Raw genomic sequence first — 24,658 nt, forward strand, 5'->3', positions numbered from 1 at the left:
GTAAGCAGAAAATGTGTCTAGTTTATTTATTTTAAAATTAGGAATATTATGAACACAAATACCATAAACGGCCAATGTAACGTTTATGTCACAACACAGATCTTTGACATTTAGGGGTAGTATTTTTTTAAAAAGCATCATAAATTCTGTGGTATATCCCCCATAATGTTCCTTTAAGGATTACTGGGTCTAATTTGGGTTAAATGACCTCATGGTCTCCATAAACACCACAGATGAGTGCAGCCTGCTGCCACTATGAGGCCTCCAGTCTGACCCTCCCTGCTCCCAGGAGTCCTCACCACCAGAGGGCGAGTGAAACTTACTCACAATCACATGTCGGAGCTGAGTCAAGCTCATAAAGGCAGCTATAATAAAGCCGGAACATATGAGCGTGTTTCCTGTCAAAATAAAAGCGCAACTTAGTGATGAAATAGATAGACAACCTATATTTAGTATAACGCAGGCCTATAACAGAAAATTAAGTAGCCTACTTTACAGTTACATACCATTATCTAAACCAGCTGTTCTCAACCTTGGGGTCGGGACCCCAATTGGGGTCGCGAGATGATTTCTGGGGGTCGCCAAATCATTTAGGAAGTCAGCTCTGTCTCCACTGTGTTAAAGTGTTCATGTGTTTTAGTCTTTTTGGTCACTTAATGTCTTTTTTTGTTCATTTTGTGTCTTTTTATGTCATTTTATGTATTTTTTTGATCATTTTGTGGTCAATTTGTGTCTTTTTTGGTCATTTTGTTTCCTTTTTTTGGTCATTCTGTGTCTTTTTTTTAGTCGTTTTGTGTCTTTTTTTGGTCCTTTTGTGTCTTTTTTGGTCAATTTGTGTCTTTTTTGGTAATTATGTGTCTTTTTTTGTAATTTTGTGTCTTTTTGGGTCATTTTGTGTCTTTTTTTGGTCATTTTGTGTCTTTTTTGGTCATTTTGTTTCTTTTTTGTATGATCTGAACTGTGCGTGTGAGACTGTTCAGTGAGCGGGGGTCACGGACAACATGCATGTTAAATTGGGGGTCGCGACTCAAAAAGGTTGAGAACTACTGAAAACATAAGAGACTGCTCATATCCACCCACCTTCAAAAAACTTTTCAAAACCCACCTGTTCAAAACTGCTTTTAATGTATGTTGTTGATTTTAATTGTTTGTTTTTATTTGTAACTGCATTTTAACTGTAAAGCTTCACTGAGTACCTTGTAAATCGCTCTATAAATAAAATATATTTGTATTATTATTATTATTATTATGATTATTATTATTAATAATTTTATTATTATTATTACAATAACAACTCATCACAAGTTGTTAATGGCTATTTTATTAGTATTGGCTATTGTAAATTAAGCCAATGAAAAATTGAGAAAGTGTAAAAAAATGCATTGTTTAAAAATGTATATATCAAAATTCCAGTATGAGATTTACTGTAATCAACATCATGCAACATGTATTGTTACAGGAATGTCACCAGTTCAATTCCTGAATTGATATTATCCATTGTAGGGGAACTCTCTCCACCCTCATTACCACTGATAATGTCTAAAAAGACCAGTTTATTAAGATTGTGGACACAGTATGACAATTATTATATATTATAATACCCTTGCCTGCCAGTTTTGACGTCTGCCGCTACACTAAGTGGGCTTTTATTTTGAAAGCACAACAGGAAGTGACCGTATTGACGCTTATAGTTATTTTGATACTTTCTTTTCCACAGTTGCCGATCCCTGAGGTTGTGATCCTCCACAGTGAGTGTGATCTCCCAGCGGCCAGACGCGCTCCTCTGCAGACAGCGGGCTCCTCTGCTCCTCTGCTCCTCCTCTGCTCCTTCTGCTCCTCCTGAAAGCTCACAAAGCCTGAAGCATGCAATGCAGCCTGTGTAGAGGTTAGTGAGGGCGGATCACCCACTCCAGCACCCCGGGGTCGCGCTTTGTTTGCAGTGAAGACCCACATTTTCTTTCGCTTTTAAAAATAAATAAATAAATCTCCTGATTTCCTGAAAATGGATCCTTTACGAAATGGGAATAATAATTGCGAGGAGGACTCACAGTGTGTTGAAGAGGAGGAAGAAGAAGTGGATCCAAGAATCCAGGTGAGTTAAAAAAAAAAATGAAATTATATCCAGATGTGGCCACCACTGGTGAAAGTGACATTGAGGACAAAATGGGAAGCCCATTGAGAAATAGTCAGCTTGTGTGGGAAATGTTCAGCTCATATTAAATGGAATTTAAAGCCAATAAAATGTGAAATATTAATACTTTAATACGTTAATGTTAAACGTTAAATAAAAACATAGAGACTTTTAAAAAAGGACTAAAAACATTCCTTTTTAGCAAAACCTTTGGTTCCTCCCATCTAGATGGTTTTTAGATTATGTATGTATGTTTTCTGTTTTTCTTTTTTTTTTTTGATCCTTTTTATAATTAGAATGTTATGCTTTTAACCTGTAGCACTTTGAGATTTCCTGTAATGTAAAGTGCATTACAAATAAAATGTATTATTATTATTATTATTTGTTAATGAAACGAATATACAGCAACTTCAATTAAACTTAAATTATTCAATGTTAATTGCTTTCTAGTAATGCATACACACACACACACACACACACACACACACACACACACACACACACACTGTTTTAACCATACCAACCCTTCACTTTCTCTTTCCCTCCATGTTTTCTGTAAACAGGGAGAGCTGGAGAAGTTAAACCAGTCTACAGACGACATTAACCGCTGGGAGAGTGAGTTGGAGGTAAGACCAACCACCAACATGACTGTCATTATCATCAGAGCCTCTCCCCGCTGGGGTAAACACTCCCAGTCATGGCTGAGCTGTGCTGCAAAAACCAAACAAACAAACAACAACAACAAAACAGCTATCTCACAGAGCCTTTAAAACTCAAAATCTGACTCTAAACAAGTGAGAAATCCTGATGTACGTAGGTAATGAATCCTGTTTCCAGCTTTGGTTTTTGTGTTTTTGCCTAGCAACAAGGTCATAGCACAGAAACAGTTTACACGGAATGTTGCAAAGATGGAAATTTTTCTAAATGCGGTAGCTGCTTCTGAGGGAAAATGTGGAAAAAGTGAAGCAGCGACTGTCACTCCTCCTTAATAACACGGCACTGTTTAAACTCTCAGTGCTACAAGAGGCATAATAACTACGAGCTGAACGTTAAATAGAATATCTGAATGGCAGATTTGGAGCAATCTAAATTCCAAGTGCTCTACTTATTTTCTTTAGAAACATTCCTAGACTTTTAAGGAGGAAGAGGCTGTAAAATGCAGCGATTTTGTGTCTTTTTAGGTAATTTTATGTCTTTTTTTGATCATTTTGTGGTCAATTTGTGTCTTTTTTGGTCATTTTGTTTCCTTTTTTTTGTCATTTTGTCTTTTTTTTGTCATTTTGTGTCTTTTTTTTAGTCATTTTTTAGTCATTTTTTGGTCCTTTTGTGTCTTTTTTGGTCAATTTGTGTCTTTTTTTGGTAATTTTGTGTCTTTTTTTGGTCATTTTGTGTCTTTTTTTTATCATTTTGTGGTCAATTTGTGTCTTTTTTGGTCATTTTGTTTCTTTTCTGTCTCAGTGTGTTATTTAGTGCTTAATTCATGTTTATCCTGTAAATTCTGGATCAAACTTGTAGATCCTGGCCATGTTTACTTTTTTTGGTCATTTTGACAAAACCCAAGTGCTCTACTTATTTTCTTTTAAAACATGCCTAGACTTTTTAAGGAGGAACAGGCTGTAAAATGCATTGAGGAACAACAGATATGGATGGTACTTTTGACTTTTGCTGAACAGTAACCCTACTGGTAAATGTTTAAAACATTCCAGAGGCAGGCCATGGTTTTTCTTTTCCTAAAAGTAGGCCCCTTCTGTTTCTCATTAGACCTTCACTCAGGTCCGAATGCCACAAACCAGAGCTGGAATAAATGTAGCGACACACAGAGGGAGAGGACAGGGTTTGTATACACAAGTCTCAGTGTGTTATTTAGCGCTTAATTCATGTTTATCCTGTAAATTCTGGATAAAACTTATAGATCCTGGCCATGTTTACTCATCTGGTGAGAAGGAATGAACTGCTGTTTTTTGCTTTTTTTGGGAAAATGTAACATTTGTTCAACTATGTTGAAGTGTTCATATGTTTTAGTCATTTTGGTTACTAAATGTCTTTTTTTTGTTCATTTTGTGTCTTTTTAGGTCATTTTATGTCTTTTTTTGGTAATTTTGTGTCTTTTTTAGTCATTTTTTTGTCTTTTTTTAGTCCTTTTGTGTCTTTTTTGGTCAATTTGTGTCTTTTTTTTGGTAATTTTGTGTCTTTTTTTTGTCATTTTGTGTCTTTTTTGGTAATTTTGTGTCTTTTTTTGCTCATTTTGTGTCTTTTTTGATCATTTTGTGGTCAATTTGTGTCTTTTTTGGTCATTTTGTTTCTTTTCTGTCTCAGTGTGTTATTTAGCGCTTAATTCATGTTTATCCTGTAAATTCTGGATAAAACAGAAGATAGATCCTGGCCATGTTTACTCATCTGGTAAGAAGGAATGAACTGCTGTTTTTTGCTTTTTTTGGAAAATATAACATTTTTTTCTACTTCTTTGGCAATACCTTGAAGCAACAGTTGTGTAACTGATATAAATATATGCACAGACATAAGCAAACATAAAAAGAAAGAAGGCGATTCATGGTGAGGCAGAATGAGAGTCAAGAGCTGAAGAATGTGAAAGTGCTGCTGGCTGCCTGCGAGCTGATTAATGTACAGTAGATTCAGAGGATTCAGGAAAAGCCGAGGCAACGAGGTCAAATAATCCATGTTTAGGTTTAAACTTCTCTTCTCTGCCACCTTCATTTTGTGTCTTTTTAGGTCATTTTATGTCTTTTTTTGATCATTTTGTGGTCAATTTGTGTCTTTTTGGGTCATTTTGTTTCCTTTTTTTGGTCAGTCTGTGTCTTTTTTTAGTCATTTTGTGTATTTTTTTAAGTCATTTTGTGTCTTTTTTGGTCCTTTTGTGTCTTTTTTGGTCAATTTGTGTCTTTTTTTGTAATTTTGTGTCTTTTTTTGTAATTTTGTGTCTTTTTTTGGTAATTTTGTGTCTTTTTTGGTAATTTTGTGTCTTTTTTTGGTAATTTTGTGTCTTTTTTGATCATTTTGTGGTCAATTTGTGTCTTTTTTTTGGTCATTTTGTTTCTTTTTTGGGTGATCTGAATGGATTGTGTTCAGTGAGCGGGGGTCACGGACAACATGCATGTTAAATTTTGGGTAGAGCTGAAGAATGTGAAAGTGCTGCTGGCTGCCTGCGAGCTGATTAATGTACAGGAGATTCAGAGGATTCAGGAAAAGCCGAGGCAACGAGGTCAAATAATCCATGTTTAGGTTTAAACTTCTCTTCTCTGCCACCTCTCAAGATTGTGTGTGTTGGAGATGAAAAGCGTGCGCCATCACCTACAAGCAGTGGTGGAACAAGTTTTCCGATCTCTTACTTAAGTAAAAGTACTAATACTACAATGTGAGATTACTCCAGTACAAGTAAAGGTCCTGCATTCATAAAATATCAGCATCAAAATGCAAAAGTAAAAGTACTCATTATGCAGAATGGACCCACTCAGGTTTTCAAATATATTATTAATTATTGTTTTTGATGCAGTTATCTAAGCAGTGGTTTATTTTCTCAAGCCAGGGCTCATTTTATCCACTAAATATACTGTTATGTGGTTTAATTTAATAAAATGTCTAATCACTTTAAATTGATCATGTTTTTCATGTTAAATCTCGACCTGAAAAGTAACTGAAGCTGTCAGATAAATGTAGTGGAGTAAAAAGTCCAATATTTGCCTCTAAATGTCGTGGAATAGAAGTAGAAAGTCACATAAAATAGAAATACTCAAGTAAAGTACATGTACCTCAAAATTCCACCACTGCCTACAAACCTGCATGCTGCGTCACTCTCTCATTGCAGGAACAGGAAGTCAGGAAACGCAGTGATGTCACAGGAAGCGTGCTTCCTGCAGCGCCCTTTCCCTTTTCCCTTTTTTAACCTTCCTTGTAGTCTTCCGTCAGTTTTATGAAGAGGATGCAGGTGCTGCTGCCTTTCAAACTCTCCTCTATGTAAAAGACGACACATATAGGCACACACACACACACACACACACACACAGACAGACACACACACACACACACACACACACACACACACACTCTGTAACACTGTCGTATAGATCAGTGATGATAGAGCTCATCCACCTTGGGCTGTATGCCAAAAATGCAGAAACACGAACATAGGTGTTAACAATTGCGCAACATCAGTGCTAACAAACAATTTCAACATGAGTTCACCATGTGTGTCACTGCATGTGCTTGTATTGGGGTAATGGTTTAGTGATGACTTGAGTTAGAAGAGCTGCTGTCGAGGCGCCGGGCCAAATTGATCGGAGCCAGCAGGACAAGGAGAGCCAACTTGTTGGCTTAAGATTAAAACATAAAACATGAGAAAATACACAGAGTTGTAATGAGAAAATTACAAAACTAACTTAACCCAGTTAACCCAGAGTTTTATAATGCAGTATTATGACTGTAGATTGATTGATTTAAAAGATAATATGTGGAACCAAACCTGTTGATCGCTATTTTTGGGTTCGTGGAGGCAGAGGTGGAGTTATCCAAAGAAAAACAACGTACTAAACAACGTACTATGATGCCTCCTCTCCAACTCATGCACAATGGCTAGAAGAAATCATGTCCTGCTTAAAATTGGAGAAGGTTAGATACTCGCTTAAGCAATAAAATGGGAGATTTCAGAAAACGTGGGGTCCTTTTCTTAATGCGTTCCAGACTCTGTGAAGACTTTTAGGTGCAGCTTAGCAAAGCTAAGTACTCTGCTTATTTTTAATTTAATTTTGGTTTTAGATGTGGCAATGTGCTCATATTATTGTAGTTTATTGGCAGTGACTAGGGAGGGATTATTTTACATATGAAGATTTTATTTGTTTGTTATATTTGCCTTCTTTTCTGTATATCGTTACATTTGGTTGTTTTTTGTTTTGTTTTTTGTTTTCTGTGTTTTGTTTCTCTTTAAGTTATATTACCCAATCCATATCTATCTGGACACATTGGTGCTAATTGCTGTACTCATGTCTATCCCTTGTCTTTGTAATTACCATTCAGCATTGCACTTTTGATGTTCTGAAAATCCTTCAATAAACAGATTTTGTGTATATATATATATATATATATATATATTATAATATGTGTGTGTGTGTGTGTGTGTAGGACTGCCGGCAGCGGTTTCGTGCCGTGCTGGTGGAAGCAACAGTGAAGCTGGACGAGCAGGTGAAGAGGATCGGACGAGCTGTGGACGACTCCAAACCGTACTGGGAGGCCCGCAAAGTAGCAAGACAGGTAAACACACACACACACACACACACACACACACACACACTCACAGAAGAAAGCTGCAGTGACTGAGGTCGGCAGACGGTGAGTGTGAGGGCAGGCTTACTGAGGATTAGCGATGAGAAGTTTAAAGAGCTCAGCTTATATCTACTTAAAGGGAGCTCAGTCACGTGAGGCCTATTTTTAAACTCTCTCACACCTCTGTTTCCTACACTGGTGCTACACACACACACACACACACTGCCAGGAAGAGGGATTGTCTGAGCTGTCCTCAAACTGCTAGACTTGCCATATTTTTCATAATCTGTGTTGCATCCTTAGCTGCTCTGCTGCAGCAGGAAGACAGAATGTAGGGCGACTTCCCCAGTGTTCAGTGCTTTAAACTGTGTTGTTCCCTCTGCAGTAGGTCATGTCCTTTACTGTCAAACTGCTCCAGCCTGTTGAGGCTTTGATCTGATTGGCCAGCACCAAAAATGTAGAGTCCAGCGCCCCCCTGCTCTCAGCCAATCAGGAAGCAGCTTATGAATCGTTCATCAGAAGGATGACATTTGTGTGTCAGAGCTTAGGTGACACACTAAAATAGACTGTGTGTATATATATATTTATAGTGTGTGTTTCCATGTGTGCCTGTGTGTGTGTGTGTGTGTGTGTGTGTGTGTGTGTGTCTGTCCTAGCTTATCTCTGTTACAATATGACAAACTACCTGTCAGTAGCATCTGCTTCTGACAGCAACACGTGAGAGTCTGGGATTACCGGGAGGTTTTGAATTTTGATGGAACCTGCATTCACTTGAAAAGATCCAAAGCCTTCCCTAGCTGTGTGTGTGTGTGTGTGTGTGTGTGTGTGTGTGTGTGTCTGTGTGTGTGTGTGTGTGTGTGTGTGTGTGTCTGTGTGTGTGTCTGTGTGTGTGTTTGTGTGTGTGTCTGTGTGTGTGTGTGTGTGTGTTTGTGTGTGTATGTGTGTCTGTGTCTGTCTGTGTGTGTGTGTTTGTGTCTGTGTGTGTGTGTGTGTGTGTGTGTGTGTCTGTGTGTGTGTTTGTGGCTGTGTGTCTGTGTGTTTGTGTGTGTGTGTGTGTGTGTGTGTGTGTGTGTGTGTGTGTGTGTGTGTGTGTCTGTGTCTGTGTGTGTGTGTGTGTGTGTGTGTGTGTGTGTGTGTGTGTGTGTGTGTACGTGTGTGTGTGTGTGTGTGTGTGTGTGTGTGTGTGTGTGTGTCTGTGTCTGTGTGTGTGTGTGTGTGTGTGTGTGTGTGTGTGTGTGTGTGTGTGTGTGTACGTGTGTGTGTGTGTGTGTGTGTGTGTGTGTGTGTGTGTCTGTGTCTGTGTGTGTGTGTGTGTGTGTGTGTGTGTGCATGATCAGGGGGATTAAACAGAGCAAGCCGATGCAGCCCCCCCCCCCTCCCGGTTAAACTGGCGTATTGTCTGGTCATGATTTATGGATGAATATTTAATATTTAATACTTGACCTATTTTAAAGGGATTCAAATGCTTACCCTCACTGACCCTAAACTAGAAACACACACACACACACACACACGCGCACACAGACAACCTACCCCCACCCATAAGCCAGCCTCAGCCCCCAACCCCCCGTGTTTATCCCCCTACATTCCATCAAACTGGGGGGCGGTGTATAGGAATTTGCCTGTACTGTCCTATCTTTTGTCCTTTTTACCCAGCATTCTCTTCTGCACCACTGGCTGTCTGTCTGGCTGTCTGTGTCCTGTAAACCTCTCTCTCTCTCTCTCTCTCTCTCTCTCAATTCAATTCAATTGGCTTTATTGCAACCTGGTCTCACAGAAATCCGTGAAATAGCCACGGATTTCGCTTAACTCAAAATCCGTGGAATAGCCACGGAATCACTCAAATTTCCATGAAACTGACACGGATTTCGCTACAATGCAAGTTAATGACAGTCATATCCCGTGGCTATTCCAACATACAAAGTGATTATGTACATTCACTGAGTGAATATTTAGAAAATAAAACATTTATTTCTCGCTAGAAATGTGATCAAAATCCATTTTTATGCAGAAACTAAGTCAAAATATTGATTTTTCACAAAAAATGAGAGAACTGTCCGCCATGTTTTTTGTTCTGACCGCCGGAACCTTGAAAGTCACGTGACTTGGAACAAACCAATAGCCACGGGATATGACTGTCATTAACTTGCATTGTAGCGAAATCCATGTCAGTTTCACGGAAATTTGAGTGACTCCGTGGCTATTCCACAGATTTTGAGTTAAGCGAAATCCGTGGCTATTTCACGGATTTCTGTGAGACCAGGTTGCTTTATCGGCATGACGTAACAATGTATATATTGCCAAAGCAAGCATCAGAAAAAAAGATAACAAGATAAGGAAAGCAATATTGACAATAAATTATTATAATTCTATTATTCATTTTAAAAGAAAAGAAAAACTAATAACAATAAAAGAAAGCAATATTTACAATCATTGAACAATATTTACAATCAATATATAATTCATACAATCTAAATGTCCCAGCAAAAAAAAGAAGAAAAAATAAAATAAAAAAAATAAAAACAAAACAACCAACAGGTCTTTACAGATAGTTATCAGTCGTGTTAATCTGCTACCTTAATTTTTTTAACAGGAGCTTTATTTCATAAAATGCGCAACAAGAGTTATCATAATTAGTAATTATAAATCTATACCCATTGTATACATTTATACAGGCAGAAACATAAACTGCTGCTAATCCACACCTCTGTGACTCTTCCCCGAGGAGGAGCGGCAATTTTTCCTCATCTGATCATTTTAAAAAACCTTTTTTGACGGATTTAAATTTTTGGAAATATGTTTCTCTAATTAGTTAATTTGGTGAGGAAGTGTAGCTCTGTCTCCCTCTGTTCCTGTCACTTCACCCTCCATCTCTCACCTCCAGAAGAAAACTGTAAATGAGAAGACTTTCTAAAGACGAAGGCGTCAGACAGGATGCTAATTCATGTGTCTGACACGTGAATCAGCAACGAGTCATGTGCACAGTTGCACACACCCATAAACACAGTCCTGATATGAATAAGTGTCATGCATGTATGAAGTGGCAGTGTGTCATGGCATTTCAGAGCCAAAGCATCCTATTGTTGCCTTACAGACAGTCGTGACATCCAGTTAATTAACTGATAACAGTGCTCGTCATTTGCATGCTCAGCAGGCTTCTGGGCCACAAAGATAACAGAACTTTTTTTTTTTTTCCTCCACCTTTGATGCACGTTACTCACCAGGGTGCTATAATTTCTCATTTGTTTAGTTTTTGCATTTAGACTCACACAGTCAGTGTGTTTGGTCAGCTTAGCTACTGACAACACTAGGAGTAAACAACAACTCTGCATGAGAAAGGAAGTGAGCTGCGGCTCAGAGCAGGAAGTCCTGTGACGGACGGGTACTTTTTGGTGACTTTCTTATCTCTAACTTGACAAAATCCATTGATGGAGAGCGTTAAAGTCTCAGTTCCTATGGAGGACGGAAGTAGCCCAAATGGTAACACAATAACCAACTAAGTGATGTTTATAGATGGTTTATAAACCAATTATAAACCATCTACAAAGTGCTTTACATATTTAATCTTTAAATGTTTTTCAACCAGTTTCTTTTTTTTTTTTTTTTTTTTCACTGGGAAGAGTGTACTTATAATTCATCAGATGTATTCCTACAGAGCATGTTTTAAGTTTTTTTTCCTCTCAATTTATTCAATAGTAGGGGTGGAAATCACCATTATTGTGATGTTTTTTTTTTTTTTTTTTTTCTTAAAGGTATATGAATCATTTCAAAATCATTAACATACTTAATATGGTGTTAAAATGTGCAACTAAAACTGTTAATAAACTATTAATTATAATTTAATTGTTTGTCAATGGTAAAGTAACTATAAACTTGCATTAATATACCATCTATTTGCCATTTATAAATGATGTAGTTAGTTGAACATTAATAACGTATTTACCATTCTAAATGACCTATATTTGGTTTATAAATGATGATGAAACATTAATAAACTATCTGTTTACCATTTATAAATGGTTATTGTAAAGTGTTACCGCCCAAATTAAAAATAAACGGTAACACTTTACAATAACCATCATTTATAGATGGTAAAAAGACCATTTATAAATGGTAAACAGATAGTTTATTAATGTTTAATCATCATTTATAAACCGTATATAGGCCATTTAGAATGGTGAATAGAAAATGTATTAATGTTGAACTATAATTTATAAATGCCAAATAGATTACTTTACTATAAACAAACATAATTATTAGTTTATTAATAGCTTTACACTCATTATAACATTTTTAACACCATATTAAGTATGTAAATGATTTGAAAATGATTCATATACCTTTAAGAAATTGCTTGAAAACATTTAAAGATTAAAAAATAGGGACTCAATATAAAGGTAAATAAAACAGTAGAGCATGTTTGGGGTACATCTAATGGCATATTAAATCATTTACTGAGTACACTGTAAAAAATGTTTGTAGAAATAACAGTAAAACTCTGTCAAATACATCAGAAATAGGGCGTAAAATTAAAAATTGTACATCACCGTATTAGACACTTTTAATTACCGTAAATCAAAGAATAGCACAAAACTTTTACTTTTTTCTGTCATAAACTGGAAGAAACATGCAGTTTTGCTGTAAAAATATAACATTTTCATGCAAAATGTATGGAGAAATACCATGATGTGTGAATGAATGACGCAATTACCCTAAAAATAACGGGAATATTACAGTTTTTGCTGATATTTACATTTAAATTTAGAATAGAAAATCCACTCACTGTCATTTTTACGGTGAAGTTCTGGCAACCAGAGCTGCCGGTATTTTTCCGTAAATTAAACAGTATTTTTTTAACAGTGTAATTCATTTATTTATTAAGTTATTTTTTATTTTGCCAGTCCCGTCCTCCATAAGTTCTTCGCTATTTCTCGCTCCTTGTTTCTCCTCATCAAATATCCATCATCCTCCTTCTGTTTCCCCTGCGCCTCCTCGTCTCTCCGAGCCTGGGAAATGGGTCATGATAGGGCAGCTGTTCTCAACCTTGGGGTCGGGACCCCAATTGGGGTCGCAAGATGATTTCTGGGGGTCTCCAAATCATTTTGGAAGTCAGCTCTGTCTCCACTGTGTTAAAGTGTTCATGTGTTAATGTGTTTTAGTCTTTTTGGTCACTTAATGTCTTTTTTTGGTCATTTTGTGGGTTTTTTTTTTGTAATTTTATGTCTTTTTTTGCTAATTTTGTGTCTTTTTTTGGTCGTTTAGTGTCTTTTTTTGGTCGTTTAGTGTCTTTTTTTGGTCGTTTATTGTCTTTTTTGGTCATTTTGTTTCTTTTTTGGGTAATTTTTTGTCTTTTTCTGGTCAATTTGTGTCTTTTGGTCAATTTGTGTCTTATTTTGATCACTTTGTGGTCAATTTGTGTCTTTTTTGGTCATTTTGTTTCTTTTTTGGGTGATCTGAACTGTGCTTGTGAGATTCTGCTCAGTGAGTGGGGGTCGCGGACAACATGCATGTTAAATTGGGGGTCGCAACTCAAAAAAGTTGAGAACTACTGTGATAGGGGACAAAGCGGAGGGATTCATCTTTGCCAGTCAAACTAAGAGATTACACAGAAAGAGACTGTTATCTTCCCACTCCCTTCCTCTATCTCCTCACCTTCTCCAAGGAGCAAACGATAGGCTATCTAACCACTGCAACACTCAAGATATCACAACAATACTGACGCAACAGCTGCCAGCTTATAGATTTTCTGCAATTTGTGTGAGACGATGCAGATCTGTGCCTGCTCACATCACCGTCGGAGCTTTTATCGTAAACATGGCCAAGGGTGGCAGGGAGGAACAGAAAGCCAGGGAAGGCCGTGAGAAAAAATGTGTAACAGCTGAGAGAACCGAACTGACCTTTTGGGAGTTTGTTATGTTAAAGCTGTTAAATGTGAAATGAGTAGTTCGCTGAGACGGAAAAGACACATTTCAGTTTCTGAAAACTGAAAATGAAACTGAAAATCAGCAACATGTGTAGGAGGATGAGAGTGCTGTCTTTTATTCTTCTTTTTGTGATTTATTTTGGATTTGTAGAGATAGAGCATTCCCAAAACCAACATCATATTCAATATGCATGGCATATGTATATGCAGTGGTGGAATGTAACTAAGTACATTTACTCAAGTACTGTACTTAAGTACGATTTTGAGATATTTGTACTTTGTTTGAGTATTTCCATTTTAGGTTACTTTATACTTCTACTTCACTACATTTTGAGGCAAATATTGTACTTTTACTCCACTATATTTAGCTGACAGCTTTAGTTACTTTTCAGTTCAAGATTTAACATAAAAACATAATTAATATGAAATGTTTGTTAAAACACAATTTTAAACATGTTAACATGTTTAAAATTGAACATCATAAGAGTATATTAAGTAGTAAAAATGAGCCCTACCTTGGGAAATAATCTAACAATATATTTTTAGAATATATAAAACAATCCAAGTGGGTCCATTCTGCATAAAAAGTACTTTTACTTTTGATACTTTTAAGTACATTTTGATGCTGATACTTCTGTACTTTTACTTCAGTAAGAGTAGCTCGTTGAGACGGACAAAGAAAACTGCAGTTCCCTTTAACCCTTTATCAGGCAAAGAACTATATTTGGTAACTTCAGGTAGTATTTCGAGAAAAAAGTTGGAAATTTGCTAGATTAAAGTGGCAAATCAAGAAAAAAAGTTGCAGATTTAAGAGATTTAAAGTGGCAAATCTACGCGAAAAAAGTTGCAGATTTACGAGAAAAAAGTGGGGAAAAAGCAACTTTTTTCTCCCAGATTCACCACTTTAACCCTTAATAGGACACTCATTGAAATACTTGCAAATTCCAAATTTCAACCCTAGAGAATATTGGAGGATATTACATACAGCCAGTATGTGTAAAAAAAAAAACATACGAAAATAATATTTTGAGAAAAAAGTTTACGAGATTCAAGTGGCAAATCTACTGGGAAAAAATGCGTAGATTTATGAGATTTAAAGTGGTGAATCTGAAATGGAAATACATTTGGATTTCAAACTATTAATGTGTGCTGCTGGGAAATGTTTGTAGTTGTAGTATGAATGGATGTTTTTTAGTCAGTTAAAAATGGCCATTTAGCTGCAGCACTGCATACAATAATCCATTGAAATTGCTCAATGATGGAAACACAATCTAGACTAGCAGAGTTTGTTTCCATTGTAGTATCCAATCACTGCAGACAGAGAATACAGTTAAAACAGGAAACGAACATGCTGACAAACTCAGTGTAAATGTGATAAAATGTCAAAGTTACACACCACTTAGAACAACTTATTACCCTTCACTTCGGAGGACAATATGTCCCATTTAAGCGCAGTACTGAACAGAATGTACACTAAGCCTATCAAGCTATTAAAGGAGCAGAGGAGAAGAATCAGTGGGATGGCCAGTTGTTGCATAATTTTGGATGTAAAGTGATACTGCCAAATAGCTCGGAGCAGAATTGTTCACAGATGTGTTTGCTGTAACCTTTTTGCCTACAATAAAACATTTCAGTTTCTTCAACTGAAAATCAGCAACATGTGTAGGAGGATGAGAGTGCTGTCTTTTATTCTTCTTTTTGTGATTTATTTTGGATTTGTAGAGGTAGAGCATTCCCAAAAACCAACATCATATTCAATATGCATGGCATATGTACACTACTGGTCAAAAGTTTTAGAACACACCAACTTTCCCAGAATTTAATTGAAAATTATGCAGTTTAATGTCTCAGTGTACTCTAAAATTAATGCACATTTGCAACATTTAAAATTCTTTATTGAGCATGATAGTGTTTTGAAAGTAAAAAAAAAGATTCAAAATCACATTTTATGTTGAACTAAAGGACTAAAATAAGACACAAAATGACAAAAAAAGACACCAAAAGACACAAAATGACTTAAAAAAGACACAAAATGACCAAAGAAGACACAAAAAGACACAAAATGACTTACAAAGACATGAAAAGAATTCAAAATTGGACAAAATAGCCCAAGACTCCATAGAGTTAAGTTGTTAACCCATTTCTTGTTCCCTGAAAAAAGGCCTACTTAATATAGTATAATTCTGAAATGTACATTATTTTTCAGTTTTGGTTAAGCTTACCTTTTTTTATTTACCTCTGGCAGTTCACCACTTACCTTTGTACCCTTTCAAGCTGTTCATCTGACTTGAACTGCTTGAATTTCAATAAAAAACTGGAAAAATTGGGGTGTTCTAAAACTTTTGACCGGTAGTGTATATCATATAAAACATACACAACAGTAAGACATTTTCATCTGAGAGTCCCCGATGTTGACATTAAATATGGGACTTCAGCTCAGCTTTTTCTTTCCACCAGATAAAGGTCTCCATTAGATTAACAAATATTCCGTATTTATTTCTTATCTTATTCCAGGACCTCAGCTAGGAGTTACCGTAACTGCTGAGCATTCACTGACCTTTAAGTCACGCCTGTCTCAGTGGAGAGAGTGGGACCAAATATGTCCAGCATGATTGGAAGAATCCTCCCATTGACTGTGACTGTGGGCAGGACGAGCCCACTGACAGTGTGTCAAATTTTCTTAGTGACAAAGCTGCTGTTTGTCCATTGGATCAAGGCACGGTTGTCTTTCTGTGCGTGTATATCTGTGTGGGATCTTTTCGCCTCCTCTATGGCTGTCATAAGGAATCAACCACGCTTCCTCCAGAGGAACTAGAGGAATAAACACGGACACACACTGGAAGCCACACAGGGACAACTGATGCACTGATACCATGTGAGAAGAACTTGCTGGTAGAAATTAGTGTCAACTTAATGAGTTATGCTTTTTCACACACTGCAAAATAAGAAAAGTTGGGTGAACTCAAAATTTCAAGGCAATAAACTTCGATACAATTTTAAGTTGGACAATTAAACTAAATATTTTAAGTTTTGTTTTTGAGTTTGCTCAACTCTTGTAACTGTAACAAGCAGCACCGCTAGCATCAGTTAGCCGCTAGCATCAGTTAGCCGCTAGCTTTCGCTAATGACCGAATTTCACTGCTTTCCCGCATTTCACAACAAAGAAATAAGAGTTATCAGAACTATTGTCCCTTGTTGTGAACCCAACTTAAAGATATAAGTAACAACAACTCACAAACTTGTTTTTGAGCAGACAACTGGCTTCCTTTGTTGTGCTAACTTACATTATTGCCCTAAATGTCAATAATTTATTTTCCCAAGTTTTACCAACTTAAATCACTGTTTTAGGCCAAAAAATACAAGTTGGCTTTTTTGCAGTGCACTTTCTCACTTTTCATGGCATCAGAACTGAGTGAAATCCCATTGCATCCTTAAACCCTGAGCTCCACAGCAGAATATTTACCACCTAAAAGCTAATGCGGCTAGTATATTCAAGTAGGACACTTGTAGCTACTTCGCTTTAGCATTTCATCATTGAGTGGATTACTGAACAGGCCTACTGGCCCATGTCCAGGGGCCCAGAGTGTCATGGGGCCCCCTGGCCTTCACTTGATAAATGTCACTCAAAGAGAAATGCACAAAACAGGAAGAGACTCAAAAGGACTACAAGGAAACACAAAAAGACTACAACATCAACAAAAACAAAGAGAACAGCGGCCTAGAATGCCTAGAAATAGGGACAAAACAACTACAAAGACACGTTAAGTGACTACAAACAGACACAGAATAACTACATAGAGAAATGGAAGGACCTCAAAGAGGCAAAAAACCACAATGAGATGCAACACGACTAAAATAAACACAAAACAACTTCAAAGAGAGACAAGATTACTACAAAGGGACAAAACAACTCCAGAGACACTAAATTACTAGAAAGAGTCACAGAACTATAAAGATAGCATTTAAGTTCAAAGCGCCATCGGACTGGAATAATCTTCCTTTAAACATACGATCATTAACGTCTTTTCATAGTTTTAAATATGCCCTGTCTTCTCATTTTGAGTTAAACTGCACATGTTTCAGATAATATTATGTCATATTTATTTATTTATTTATTTATTTTTTAAAATGGTATTCCAATTTACAATAATATTATGTTACTTCTTTTTACTAGGATAATTTTATGGCCAACTTGTGGCCATTGAGAGGTTGTGATTATTCTTGTGTTCATTCTTGTGTTCATTTTTTTGTTTGTTATGTTTGTGTTGATGCCTGTTGTCTTTGTTGTTGTATGTCTGTAAATTGTTGAGTGTTTTGTTTTGTAATGTAGTTTAGGACCCCCTCGAAAACGAGAGGATTCCTCTCAAGGGGTTTATCCTACTCAGTAAAATTTCTGATGATGATACAGAAATTGAAAAGAAATAGAGACAGAGCAACCAGAAGCAAAATAACTACAAAATGACACAAAACAACAAGAAAAAGAAACTAAACAAACATAAAGTCTGGCGGTAGGGCCTATTGCATGTGTGTGTTCAGGGGCCCATATACTTATAATACGCCCATGCACTCGATGTGATAATAACTGCCCCCTCTCTCTGAACTCTAGGCCCAGGTTGAAGCCCAAAAGGCCACTCAGGAGTTCCAGCGGGCGGTGGAGATCCTGCGGGCAGCCAAGGAGACCATCGCCCTGGCTGAGGAGAGGCTGCTGGAGGAGGACAGCCGCCAGTTTGACTCCGCCTGGCAGGAAATGCTCAACCACGCCACGCAGAGGGTAAGGACATGATGATGCAAAATACCGAAAAGGTTTCGTTCTGACAAGTCATATGTGCTTGAGGGTGAGGTTTAGCCTTCTGACTGATTATGAAAGTGGAATTAGTCGACATGATGATACTGAAATTATCCGTCATTTGGTTGGTTTCTACAGTTGTTGATTGTTTCAGGTGATGGAGGCGGAGCAGGCGAGAACACGCAGTGAAGCTGAACACAAAAAAACAGCAGCCAATTACAACTCCTGTATCAGCCACATGAGGCAGTTAGAGAAGAAACTCAAACGCTCCATCAACAAATCCAGGTCTGTGCCTCTCTCACTGTGTTTTTCTTCTCCCCCCTCCTTAGGCCTCCCTGTGTGTGTGTGTGTGTGTGTGTGTGTGTGTGTGTGTGTGTGTTTGTGTGTAAGAAAGCAGGGCTGCGTTTATGTCATCTGATGCAGTCCAGATGTTTCATGAGCTGGTTGTGCAGTGTCGGGGTGTGCTCCGTTTGTAAGAGCCAAGGAATGTGACTGCTCACAGAGGAGTGTTATTCTTCCAGCAGTTTCTCCAGTGACACTTGGCACAATTTCTCCCTCCTTCTCTCTAACTTTTTCTTCTTTTTCTCCCCCTGTAGGCCGTATTTTGAACTGAAAGCCAAGTATTATCTACAGCTTGAGGTATGTATGTTAGCAGGCTTTTAAACAATTTATTTATTTATTTTGCATGAGCGCCAGAAGATATTTAGTTCAAGTACTCAATAACTTTCTAAAATGAGTATTATTATTATTTTCACGTCTCACTTGTACTACTGTTGTCCCAATAATGGAATATGAAGTGCAGTTACGTAATAATGAAGTAAAGTCCTTGATAAAGCAACCTACAAGATTTAAAACACAATTATATTTTTGCAGTTCACATACAGGAGATGGTTTTAGGTAGGTAGCAATACTGTTAGCGGAGCTTTAGCTGCTTCCAACTGCACTTCCTACAACCAATAACCTACTAGAGGTTACTAGTAGGTTTCATTGTAGTTTGATTTAGAGGTAGGAGTTTACAAAGCTTTTGATGTCTGAGTTGTCTGGAACACATCATTGGTCATGTTCAATTAGGGATGAAAGCACTAAGCCCTGACTGTGTAGATGTGAATGTCATGCTCACTTAGCCTCGGAAACACTGTTGTTGTCTGTGTAAATGTATATAATTCATATCTACAAACAGTTTTATTAATTAATTTATTTTATTTGATAGGGACAATGCAGTTAGCATAGATACAGGACATGCATCTGATGTGCTGCATACAGAGATATAGCTTCAGCTAATTTTCAACTCCCGTCCCAAGTTGGGCTTTTACAACTACATACAAAATCACAATACTATAAAAATCCAATATACAATTACACCATCTACAAAATAGAATAAAATTACAAACAATTACAATATACATTTACCCTGAGAAAAAAATAAAAAATAAATAAACCCTGTATAAATATAGCTTAGAGTTTAAAATCATCATAAATCTATACAACAATAAGGAGAAAAGAAAGAAATAAGAGAGAAAAAGAAAGAAAGAAAAAAAAAACATCTTACATACCAATCCAAGGTAACTACTCAAACAAATATATACAATAATAATACAAAGGATAAAAAGAAAAACATTACAACCCAATCCAAAATAACTACTTAAGACTATTAACAAACTGTGTTTGATTTCTTATAGCAACTCAAGCGTCATGTGGATGAGCGTCAGGCCAAACTTGTAGTTGCGAAGGCCGACTACCGCGCGGCGCTACGCAACCTAGAGAGCATCTCCGAAGAGATCCACGCCCAGCGACGATCCGTCGCCATGGGAACCAGGGAACAGGGTGTCGGTGCGGAGGGAGACGGGGGCAACGAGGACATCACCAACTTTAAGATGGAGTCAGACGGTCTGTCAAGTGAGTGTAACTGAGGCTCCGTTTCCATGGTGACGGTCTGAACAGAAGACGCAAAAGTGGCGTCACGGCTTCACTTTTTATTCTGCGTTTAGACGAGCGTTTTCGAGAGGAAATCTGCTGCATACGGTGACGCAAAAGTAATAATAATAATAATACATTTTATTTGGAGGCGCCTTTCTTGGCACTCAAGGACACCGTACAAAAAAAGATAGAAAAGATTCAGCAATAAAATACAATAAAATACACAGAATTAATAACAATACAATACGAAGATAGATTGAACAGGGTAATTGTGATCAGAGGGAATAAGCAGTTTTAAACAGACGTGTTTTGAGTTGTGATTTGAAATGAGGGAGTGAGTCAATGTTCCTGAGTTGGGGTGGTAGTGAAGTGTGTGAATTGGATTGTATGCAGCCAGGCGGCATCACTTAAAGCCATAAAAGCATCTTTGGGCATGTGGATGTTTTCACACCACATATTTTCATCAGCTACTCCTTCCACAAAGTTCTCCACCATCACTAGATCTCCCAGGTCTCGTTCACAGCCGTCTGGCTCCTCCCACCAATTGCTGCATCCAAAATGTGATGGAGGTAATTCCAGATCCTTCTCTGTTCACTAATACTATCTGTACATATCCTGTACATTTGGTGGAAAGACTCCTGTAAGTTTATTAGAGCTGCCAGAGCAGCTTGAAGGTCCCACCATGGAAATAATCCCACATGTTTGTTTATTTCAAAATAAGAGCACAGTGTGTTAAGAGAATCCACCACAGAACTTACAAGGAGACTGTCAAAATAAGATGCCTTAAATAAAACATACAAGAACCTTTATTCTCCTTTACAAAATGTCATTAAAATATGCCCCCGGAACCCCTAAATGGTTATTTTTATTATTTGCTCATACTCAAGAGTCAAGAGTAAATTTTTTGTATTTGGCAACTGTTGAGATTTGCACTTCACACTACATTTTAGATTTTTATTTATTTATACAGACTAAAAAAAAAAAATCATATTTTCTATATCTTTTTAAGTATTTCGTAATATCGTGAAGAATAATCGTTATCGCAAAAATAGCCTGAAATATCGTGATATTATTTTAGGGCCATATCGCCCAGCCCTAGTGGTTTCAGATTTTTGCGTTTTTAAGCCCCAAAAACGGCGTCACCGTCTAAACGAAAGGCACTTCCGATAAAATATTTTGTCGTTTTTACGCGCCTGAGGCTTAGAAACGAATAGGAATCCACTTCATCCATCCACGTTATTGTTCTGTTGGTGCATCTGTGTGTCTGCATGTTTAATGTTCATATCTATGTGTGTGTGTGTGTGTTTCAGTGGTGTCCGTATCAATTGAGGAAGAGGGAGGTCACAGTAGCAGCTCAGAGGAGGAGGCCGACACTCACTCCACCTCCTCACCCCAAGCCACGCCCTCCTCACCTTCCTCCTCCTCCTCCCAACCTTCCACCTCCGCCTCCACCCCCCTGGACATGTCCTGCTCCTACCCCGCCTCCTCGCTCTACACCGCCTGCTCCTCCCTCTCCTCCTGTCCCTCCTCCCCCGTCCTCTCCTCCTCCTCCTGTCCCGGTGGACTGGAGTTAGCCAGCCCCTGTGGCTCTCATGACCCAGACTCGGCGTGTGATTCTGGGCACGCCTCCCCTCTCCTTGGCCCTCGTAGCCAGTGCAGTGGAGCTTCCTCTCCAGACTGCGACCAGGAGAGAGGTGTGTGTTCATCACTTCAGTGTGTACATGTGTGTTGATGTGATTCTTCATCCTGTATGTTTAACCCTTTATCAGGCAAAGAACTATATTTGGTAACTTCAGGTAATATTTTGAGAAAAAAGTTGCAAATTCACTAGATTAAAGTGGCAAATCTACAAGAAAAAAAGTCGCAGATTCAAGAGATTTAAAGTGGCAAATCTGTGCGAAAAAAGTTGCAGATTTATAAAAAAACAATTGGGAAAAAGCAACTTTTTTCTCCCAGATTCACCACTTTAAATCTCATAAATCTACGCATTTTTATCTTTAATCTTGTAAACTTTTTTCTCAAAATATTATTTTCGTATGGTTTTTTTTACACATTCTGGCAGTATGAAATATCCTCCAATATTCTCTAGGGTTGAAATTTGGAATTTGCAAGTATTTCAATGAGTGCCCTATTAAGGGTTAAAGTGGTGAATCTGGGAGAAAAAAGTTGCTTTTATCCCACTTTTTTCCCGTAAATCTGCAACTTTTTTCGCATACATTTGGCACTTAAAATCTCTTAAATCTGCGACTTTTTTTCTTGTAGATTTGCCACTTTAATCTAGTAAATTTGCAACTTTTTTCTCGAAATATTACCTGAAGTCATATGTTTTTTTTACACATTCTGGCTGTATGTAATACCCTCCAATATTATCTAGGGTTAAAATGTGGAATTTAAAAAAAAAATAGTTCAACATTTTGTTTGGTTTAACACTTCTCTTCTCTGATCAGAAGATCATTATATATATTTCACGTCAGTGTATTTTCGCCTCGTTTCCACATAGTTCTGTGTACTGCTGCATGTTAACCGGAGGTCCATTCATTCCTATGGTCTCCAAAGAGTTTGCAAAACTCCTCCCTTCCTTTTAAAATGTGAACTTTTGGAGCAGATTTCAGACGTTTGCACTGTATGCCACAATAAGTTAGCATTTTAAGATAACTGGAGATATGGCCATAGAGATGTCTGTCTTTTCTCTAATATAATGGAACTAGATGGCCCTCGACTTGTGGTGCTTAAAGCGACAATAAGGTAATAAATTCAAAAGCAATGTTTCTTTCGAGAAATCATGACATGGTTACTCAAGATAATCCACAGACCTTGTTGTGAAGAGTTTCATGTAGGAACTATTTTAATTAACTACACCCAACAACCGTATCACTGTGCAATCTAGAGTGATTAATAGAACAACACTTGAATGTACCGTCCCTTTAAGACTGTGTGAGACTTACATTATAAGTTGTATACCATATATTACTTCAAAGCAATATTAATCAAAGCTGATGGATTTAAGCCAGGGTTTATCTAAAATTATACTGTGCATATTTTCAAAACCTGGTTTCAATGTTGCACACTTTTAAATCTAACTGTGATTTTTTTCCTTAAAATGATCAGTGTTTCTTAATAGTTTGATTCTGTCCTTTTGGGACGATGGAAAAAGTTGTTGAAAGTATTAATAAATATTGTTTTTTTATGGTTTAACAAAATACAAATGACCAATCTATCAACTAAATTGAAACAAACTATCCCTGATTTCTTGATTTACTTTAACCTGCACATTTATAACTATAGCATTTCCTCTGTGTGTGTGTTGCAGGTGACAGAGCAGAGGGAGCAGAGGCGACGCTAGAAGCCGGTTTGAACAAGCTAACATTGACTGTATCACAAAAACAAGAAGGGGACTCTGGGGACGAACAAGACCCCCATTTCATTAACCCTGAAATTTCCTCTCCCAGCTCTTCTACTAGCATTCTGTTACTCAACAGTGTCTAACGAACGTCTGTCACACCTAAAACACTCACTGTGCTCAGCTTCAAGCCTCAAACTGGACTCTGGGGCAGAAGATGGAGCGGGACAGGATAAAAATGCTTCATCAAATAAGCAACCTGCACAATGGAAGCTCCAACAAACCTGACTCTATGTCTCCATGTTGTCTGAACATCCAATGGTGTCATATTAAAGGTGCTATACGTAGTGTAACTGAACATCAGTGCATCTTTGTCAAATAGATTGGTCTCTATTGGTATTATTAGTGTTTGAGTTATTAAAATGACTACATTTCCCATGAACCTCCTTGTCTCCTGTTGCAAAGAGGATATAACTTTTTGCCATTGAACTGTTACTACTCGCTCTGTTTCTCTAAAAGAAGAACAAGTCTATAATGTGCCACAAAGAAATGTGTGTTGTATAGCAGTATTGCACATTTTCATTATTTGGCATATTGTAGAGGCTGTCAATCATCTCAATAACGGTGTAACCTGTCTACAGCTTTATAGTTATGTGTCAGAGTTAATGTGGTAAACATTTATCAGTGTAAACATACTACAGTTGGAAACACAAAGAGATATTTTTTTTTGCATTAATATCAACAGTGGGTCTTTTTGGGAACTGAATCTTCACAAGGATCAAAATGGGACGACACAGAAGGATGTGTGCACTGCAAAAAAAGCCAACTTGTATTTTTTGGCCGAAAACAGTGATTTAAGTTGGTAAAACTTGGAAATATAAATCATTGATATTTAGGGCAATAATGTAAGTTAGCACAACAAAGGAAGCCAGTTGTCTGCTCAAAAACAAGTTTGTGAGTTGTTGTTACTTATATCTTTAAGTTGGGGTTCACAACAAGGGACAATAGTTCTGATAACTCTTATTTCTTTGTTGTGAAATGAGGGAAAGCGATGAAATTTGGTCATTAGCGAAAGCTAGCAGCTAACTGATGCTAGCGGCCAACTGATGCTAGCGGCTAACTGATGCTAGCGGCTAACTGATGCTAGCGGCGCTGCTTGTTACAGCTACAAGAGTAGCCATTAGCGTATCAACGCTAACTCAAAATTGTGGTCGCAACATTAGCTGACATTTCATAGCGGCGTTACAATCGTGCCAATTCAGCACATTGCAGTAGTTAGCAGAAGTA

General features: G+C 37.5%; 1 protein-coding gene across 1 annotated transcript; it reads left to right on the top strand.

Moving 5' to 3' along the window:
* The first annotated feature begins 1,444 nt into the window (after positions 1-1,444).
* LOC131984260 (SH3 domain-binding protein 5-like) lies at positions 1,445-24,395 on the top strand. Its single transcript, XM_059349113.1, has 9 exons — positions 1,445-2,092; positions 2,695-2,757; positions 7,265-7,393; positions 17,935-18,099; positions 18,269-18,399; positions 18,711-18,753; positions 19,794-20,010; positions 21,342-21,725; positions 23,342-24,395. Exons 1-9 carry the CDS (start codon positions 2,003-2,005, stop codon positions 23,515-23,517), a joined length of 1,398 nt encoding a protein of 465 aa, XP_059205096.1. The 5' UTR covers positions 1,445-2,002; the 3' UTR covers positions 23,518-24,395.
* The last annotated feature ends 263 nt before the right edge of the window (positions 24,396-24,658 follow it).

This window comes from Centropristis striata, chromosome 14 (genome assembly GCF_030273125.1).
Source record: "Centropristis striata isolate RG_2023a ecotype Rhode Island chromosome 14, C.striata_1.0, whole genome shotgun sequence".
Lineage (NCBI taxonomy): Eukaryota > Metazoa > Chordata > Actinopteri > Perciformes > Serranidae > Centropristis > Centropristis striata.

What these genes read in the sequence shown, in the direction of transcription:
- LOC131984260 (XM_059349113.1), top strand. Translation starts at nt 2,003, where the DNA reads ATGGATCCTTTACGAAATGGGAATAATAATTGCGAGGAGGACTCACAG. An exon ending in TCAACCACGCCACGCAGAGG is followed by an intron (nt 18,100 to 18,268) that starts GTAAGGACATGA and finishes TGATTGTTTCAG; the next exon opens with GTGATGGAGGCGGAGCAGGC. An exon ending in AGTATTATCTACAGCTTGAG is followed by an intron (nt 18,754 to 19,793) that starts GTATGTATGTTA and finishes GATTTCTTATAG; the next exon opens with CAACTCAAGCGTCATGTGGA.